The following is a 7,164-nucleotide window of genomic DNA, read 5'->3' on the forward strand; positions in this document are numbered from 1 at the left end:
TCATTTAAATAAACGGTACTTATTAAGGAATTTGGAGGAGTCTGGGTTTCATGCCAAGTCAGGACTGTTAAACTAATGTCAGGAGTATTTCATTTTCCACTTGATCAGAGTTGCGGGGGGAGCAGAGTGCCCCACCAGAATGCCGCATCCCCCCCTCCTCTGCCTGCAGCCAGGCAGGCTTTAGGATGGAGCCGCAGGCAGGACCGCAGCCCGGGGCTCTGCGGGATGCTCTCCCAGCCATTTGCATTTGCTTCCCCTTGCTCTGGGTGTCTCCAATGATTTCTTCTGAGCTATTTAATTAGATTTGCTGTCCAGCAGACGAGGAAGTGGGACAGATCTCCCTGGTCCCGAAAGCGATGCTCAGAGCAGGGCAAAGGGATGGAGCTGCTGCCACGAGAAGGCTCCTGCCCTGCAGACATTGCTCGTGAGCAACGGTCCCCTCCGAGGACTCCCCCCACGTCCCTGCAACCTCAGCAGGGTGAGACGTGAGGACGGGGCACAGAGCAGCGCCAGAGCAGGGCAGGTCCGGCGCTCCGTGCTGTCATCGGGACGCGGCGGCTGGGTGCGTCACGTCGTCCCGCTTCCCTCTTGCCCTCCCCAGGGCACGGGGTGATGGAGGCGTCCAGCTCCGCTCTTGCAAGCCGGGTAGCGACAGCCAGCGGGCGCCGAGTCCCGGCATCATTTCCCTGGGTTGATGGGGAGCTGGTGGCTTTTGTGTGACAGCAAAGAGGAGGCGTTCACAGAGATGGGAACTGCGACATGTCTCGGGGCCGTTGCAGCTGGGCACAGAAGAGAAGAAGCGAACAAGAAGGAAGACGATAATTTAGTGCTCAACACAATGGCGGGTTTGGGAACAGGAAGCATTTGAAGCAACCCACAGATGGGTCTGCAACACTCATCCCGTGAGGGTGACTCTTTGGCAAGTGGCTTCCGCCGCTTTCGGAAGCGATGACCAAGCCCTGGAACGCCTGCGTGCCCGCAGCCACCCACCCCTGAGCAGAAACCCAGGACCGTGGTCCCAGGGCCCATTTTTGCCTCCAGCTGAGGAAGAGACAGGGTGCCGAGACCCACACGGAGACTGTCGGAGGAACCTCATCATGGAGTTACCTTGTTCCTGGAGGCCAGATCTCATCTGGGAGAATTTTGGCACGGCAGCTTTGTAAAATTTCATGTGCAAGTCTGACAGCGAGCACTGGAATTTGCATTTCTGGGATACCAAGGCTGTGCAAGGACTTTGCCCTCACTGGACCACCCTGTGCTTGGTGAGAGGGGTCTGGGGCTTGCCTCCACTTCTGTTCCTGGGGCACGCTGCTCTGCTCTTCCTCGGTCTTTCCATTCTTCCCATTCACCTCCCTAGCCCTTTTCAGGGCAAATGGCTCTGTGTGCCTTTTCTTTCTCCCTCCACTCCTCTTCCAGCTCTCTGTCTGTCTCCTGCCACACTGGGTGCAAGATTTCCCCCCCTATCCCTATCCCTATCCCTACCCCTATCCCTATCCCCATCCCTATCCCCATCCCTATCCCTATCCCTATCCCCATCCCTATCCCCATCCCTATCCCTACCTCTACCCCTACCCTTATCCCTATCCCTATCCCTATCCCTATCCCTATCCCCATCCTTATCCCTTCCCTTCCCTTCCCTTCCCCTCTTTTTTTCTCCGTCCAGTTCTTATGTTTTCTGGGTTGCAGATGTAGCCTGTGGAGGAGGGGGGGAAGACTGAATGACCACAGGACATTCACAGTACTGAGGACCTGAGAGTCACTAATTTTGCCTTTATCTCTTGTCTTTCCTCAGGTGAGCACAAGAGAGAAAGGAGGAAGATGGATCGACATCCCAACAACACAATCCGTACAGTGTCCCCAGCGCCTCTGGAGAGCATGGTCTATGGGGACGGACACAATGGGACCAGGTGCTTTGCAGAACACATCCCTGAAATCATCACCGGTGGCATCATGCTGCTCATCTGCCTGTGTGGGCTGGTGGGGAACGGGGCCATCCTCTGGCTCCTCGGTTTTCGCATCAGGAGGAACCCCTTCACCGCCTACCTCCTGAACCTGGCCGTGGCTGACACTTGCTTTCTCCTCTGCACATCGACTTTCCTTGTAATATATCATATGCCCATGCTCAGCTGCTTTCAGCCAGAGCTTTTGCGGGTGCTGCCGCTATTTCACTCCATGGTTCTGCTCACATACAGCACCAGCCTCTACCTCCTCACGGCCATCAGCGTGGAGAGGTGTGTGGGTGTCCTCTGGCCCTTCTGGTGCCGATGCTACCGCCCGAAATTCCTGTCGGCCATTGCGTGCAGCCTGCTGTGGGCCCTCGCCTGTGTCCTTGCTGGGCTGGTGTACTTTGTGTGTGACCTGGGACACTCTGAACACTGCTGGACGGTTCTTGGAACCTTGTGCTTCCTCAACTTCTGCTTTTTCACTCCCTTTATGGTTCTTTCCAACGTGATCCTCTTCATCAAGCTTAAGCGTAGCTCTTGGCAACACCACCCGGCGAGGTTGTACACTGTCATCTTCCTCACTGTTTTCTTCTTCCTCCTCTTCGGCATCCCGCTCAGCGTCCAGATCTTCCTCAACTTCTTTGTCTACATTAATTTTGTCTTTGAGATCTGCCTGTTGCTGGCCTCTGTCAACAGCAGCATCAATCCGGTTATTTACGTCCTAGTTGGGAGCTGCGGAAAGTCCAGGTTCAGGGGATCCGTCAAAGTCGCTCTTCAGAGGGTCTTTGAAGATAGGGCAGATTCCCAAGAGGTGGGCGAGACCCCTGTGATGGGAATTGCTGCCTAAACCCCTACGGCTGCAGACTGGCACCTCCGGGAGCAGAGCCCTTGCCCAGTTGGGTAAGTGGGACCGGCAGCGGACAGTCGTGCGTCTCCCAGGACACAGCCACGCTCAATGAGATTTCCAGGGGCAGGGCTGGTTCCCACCTCAAACTTATATTTAAGTTATTTTAATAAGAGTGTCTTTCATGTAACTCACTGGTGATTACAGTTTCTTCCCTTGCTGTGCCTTGCTTGTTCTCAAAATTAAAGTTGTGACAGTCCCCTCACACTGCCCACGAGTTTATAATGCTGAATCGATGTGGTCCAGAAAGTCCCATGCCATGTGTTCTCCTGTTCTCCAGGGTTAACACGGCCACGCTCCTGGGCCCTGATCTGTACCTTGTCTGCTTCCCAGCGTGGAGATTTCCCAACTCTTCCTGCCTCTGCCCTCTTCTTGGACCTTGGTGCCTGATACTAAAGCACCAACCACTCACTACCTTGATCCTCAAAAGCCCCCAAGCCAGGGGAGATGATGGTGAGGTTCACAAATGATGTTTTCAGCTCCCTCTGGCTTAATGCTCTCCTGTGCCACAGTCTGACAGCAAAACCCCATCTCAGTCTGGCTGATGGAGCTGGCAGCATCAGTCCAGCAGCCAAACTTCACCCTGCCAGGGTGACAGCACTGTGCCAGCTTGGACAGAGGACCGACCGCCAGCCAGCTAGGGGCTGGTGGCTGTTGGAAAGTGCAATTCTGTGCACCAGATGAAGAAGCCCATGGAGCAAACTGCCAGGGCAGACCCAAAAAAAGAGGTAGAAACAGAGGCTGGGAAGGCTTTCACACGCTATAGCTCAAGGAGGCTGAGCTCTGCCTGCCAGATGGTTTTATTAGCTTTCCCAACACACAGAAACAACTGCTATCAGAGCCATAATATTTACAGAACGTAGCTTCCTTTGAACACATACAAACCTGACCCCGATACAAACAAGTAACTGATGTCCGTAAATCTTGTGTTGGAAATCAAAATTTTAGGCACACATGCTCAGGATGGTGCCCATGAAAGCAGAATCTGAGAAACCCTGGGTAATTCTGCTCTCTTGTCGAGCACACGGGTAGATCGGGCAGCGAGCGTTGTGTTGCACAGCATTATGCTGGTGTACCTTGATGCTTTCCCTATCATGACCTGTTTGCACTTGAAAGGCTTGGCGAGGGAATGTGATTCTGTACCTGGGGACACAAATGCCGTGTCAGAGAGGGAGAGAGGAGGTGGTTTTCGTGTTGGGGTCCCCATGCGTGCCAGTTCCCAGCAGGAACACCCCTGCTCCCGGATGCAACAGGAGCTGTTTGCATTTGACCTTGAGTGCAGTCAGTCTGGGTAGGAATCATCTCACCTACCTTCAGCTCTCTAGGTATTACATGGACCTGTCTGAGGAAACCATCGTAGGCTGCTGACTGACTACAGAGGGAGTGTAGAGGACAACTCAGATGAAACCCGTAACTTTTAGATGGCTAAAGCCAAGTGAGCAGCATTGATTCCCCTCTCCTTAGGAAAAAAAGATTCTCCTGAAATCTTAAGTCATCTCTCCACTGTCTGTCTGTGCTCTAGTTCGTGCACAGATCTTATGATTCACTTAGCAGCTCGGTGCACGTAGTAGCATGCTTTTGGAAACTGTGTATTTGAAGGTCGAGTATCACTGTGAAGTTGTGGTATACAAGTGGCAAACCCAGATCTGAATCAGACATAGAGGCTTTGCAGCAACGCGAAGCTTGTAGCACAGGGTCCTAAAGATACACCCCTGGAACCATAGAAGAAAAGTTCAGCCAGTTCAAAGAATGAATTTCTGGATTGGGGTTGCTTTAAAATGAAACGAAAGAGGAACTTGACTCAGAGACAATCTGCTTTTCCCATAGGTCTAGTTTCTGAGACTTTTTTTTTTGCTAGTCATTTCCTGTACAAAGCCAAGAAAAGATTATAACCAGAACCCTGATACTGTCAAATGCAATGAAGTAGTACCCTGTTTGCGAGAACATGACCCGCTTGGCTAACACTGATAAAAGTGGTTTGTGAAAGGACCTGAGAAAGATCTTATGCGGAACAATTCACAGGCTCACCAAAACAGGCTTCAGTCCAGTTTTCCAAGTGATAATTCCAGGAAACCTCATGAAGATCCCATCACGGGGGCGGCAGCTGGAGAGTGCGAGGTGATGTGAGTCTGCAGTGCCTCTGCTGCAGTAAAGTTCTCCAGGCTGCGAGGGGAAAGAAGGTCAGACTTTTCTGGGTGAGTTTTTTTCCCAGCCTAATCACTGCCTCCCCTGTTGGTCAGTTTGTACCAAATCTGATTGAGGAATAGTGGTCTCTAGGATATTAAGACCTATAAATATTGTGGAAAAAGGTGGTAGGGGAATAGTGAAATGAGCGTCCCACTGAAGGAACCCAGCAGCTTAGTAGTATCAACTCTAATATTAGACATCTGAGAATCCATATCAGATCTACCCCCAAAACCACTTGCTTTTGACATCTAGAGGGACAATCCTTTCAGCTTATTATTTTCCTCCTCCAGATCTGTCCTGTCCAAAGCCAGGAAGGAGGCATCTCCCTAGCTTTTGCTCCACCTCTGTACATGCTCTCGTGCCAGGCATGTCATACCCATCTCCTTCCATCCTCTCTTCCACCTCTCCTCTCCCTCCTTTCTCTCTGTGCTCCTCCACGTGGAAGCTGGGGCACGGCTGCAAAGACCTGAAAAGCCTAGTGTGGGGGACAGCAGAGTTGCTAACACGTCTCTGTTTTGTCTCGTCCCTCCAGCTGTGCAAGGGGGAAGAAGTGGCAGAGATTTCGTAATGAACACATTGCTCCCTACCACGGAAAGAGCCAGCCCTGCTTGCTGGAGCCAGCTCGGTGGGACAGCATCTAACAGGAGTTGGCATCACACGCTGCTGGGGCGTGAGGACAATCACTACAACTGGACTGACTGTGAAGCCCATCACTTGAGCAAAGTCCCAGTCACGCTGCTCATCTGCCTCTGCGGGCTGGTGGGGAACGGGGCCGTCCTCTGGTTCCTCGGCTCCCGCATCCACAGGAACCCCATCACCACCTACATCCTCAACCTGGCCGTCGCCGACTTCACTTTCCTCCTCTCCATCGCCATTACCCTTGTGATATTTTACGGCCCAGAGAGCCTTTGTCCCGGGCGGAGCTCCCAGGACGTGACAACTGTGATGAATATCACCATCCTCTTCACTTTCACCGCCAGCGTCTATCTCCTGACAGCCTTCAGTGCCACGACGTCTCTGTCTGTCCTCCCCCTGGCCCGCTGCCCCCGCCACCGCTTGCCAGTGCTCGTCTGTGCCCTGCTCTGGGCCCTCGCCTTCCTGCTCACCGTGACCCTCTACTTCTGCCCCGCGGTGCTCACTGTCTTCATCCTCAGCTACGTCTTATCGGTGCTTACCCTGATTTTTTCTGGTCTGACCCTGCTTGCCAGGGTCTTGTGCTGTTCACAGCAATATCCTCCAAGGAAGCTCTGTGTTGTGGTCCTGCTAGCTGTCTTCTTCTTCCCTTTCTTCACTGCAGATTTTGGTTACTGGCTCTTACTAAGACTGTTTGATTTTTCTGTTTTTGTCTTTGACGCCTCTCTCCTGTTTGCCTGTGTCAACAGCAGTATCAACCCTGTTGTTTACTTCTTTGTTGGGAGCTGTGCAAAGAAGTTCACACCCTCTGTTAGGGTTGCTTTCCAAAGGGCTTTCGAAGATGTAACAGAGCCCCAAAATAGAGGCGAACCTCCCAGAGAAAACACAGTGGAAACAGCTGTTTAAACCTCTGCAGCCCCTCCCTGAGAGAAGATGCTCTAGGGACGGAGATGTCCCATGAAACAAGGAAGATGGTTTCGGTGCGGGTCTGGCTGCAGCTGAACGGAATTAGCTGTGGCACAACAAAACGCACTGGGTGGCATGGGAACTCCTGCCTGGGGTGGACACTGGACAGCGTGATGGAATACCCATTGAAACCTTTTGCTTTGAAACCTTTTCTTTGAATCTGTCCTATTCAACAGGTCTGAGCTTTCACTGTCTCAAAAGTGAGCTTGCTTTACCCTGTGCACTGTTAAAAGAGCGCCGTGGAGGTTCTTAGCTCCTGCCAGTGGGTTTTTTTGGTGTGTCTGCTTAAGAGCAGAGTGCCGGTGGATAAGAAAGCTTGGCACAGCAGGGCAGAACAATTCCTGGGCAAACCCTTGTGTGTGCATCTCCAGCGGGTACCGACATGTGTGAAGAATATGTGGAGACTTCACATTCAGCTTTTTTACCAGGCAAGTAGGCATGTATTTGGGATCACGCCTGGAAGGCTTTCCCCAAAATGCATTGCTTCTGCTGCAAACTGAGTTTTATCCGCCCATCGTGTGGGTCGTCTGC

General features: G+C 52.4%; 2 protein-coding genes across 2 annotated transcripts; both read left to right on the forward strand.

The window, feature by feature from the left end:
* Positions 1-1,950: 1,950 nt before the first annotated feature.
* Positions 1,951-2,790, forward strand: LOC104833304 (proto-oncogene Mas-like). Its single transcript, XM_010569889.1, has one exon. The coding sequence runs from the start codon at positions 1,951-1,953 to the stop codon at positions 2,788-2,790; it is 840 nt and encodes a 279-aa protein (XP_010568191.1).
* Positions 2,791-4,956: 2,166 nt separating this feature from the next.
* On the forward strand, positions 4,957-6,573 carry LOC104833305 (proto-oncogene Mas-like). Its single transcript, XM_010569891.1, has 2 exons — positions 4,957-5,042; positions 5,567-6,573. The coding sequence occupies exon 2, from the start codon at positions 5,602-5,604 to the stop codon at positions 6,571-6,573; it is 972 nt and encodes a 323-aa protein (XP_010568193.1). The 5' UTR covers positions 4,957-5,042; positions 5,567-5,601.
* Positions 6,574-7,164: the final 591 nt, after the last annotated feature.

The sequence above is a fragment of the Haliaeetus leucocephalus genome, unplaced genomic scaffold (genome assembly GCF_000737465.1).
Source record: "Haliaeetus leucocephalus isolate CR32 unplaced genomic scaffold, Haliaeetus_leucocephalus-4.0 Scaffold279, whole genome shotgun sequence".
In the NCBI taxonomy this organism is placed as follows: Eukaryota; Metazoa; Chordata; class Aves; order Accipitriformes; family Accipitridae; genus Haliaeetus; species Haliaeetus leucocephalus.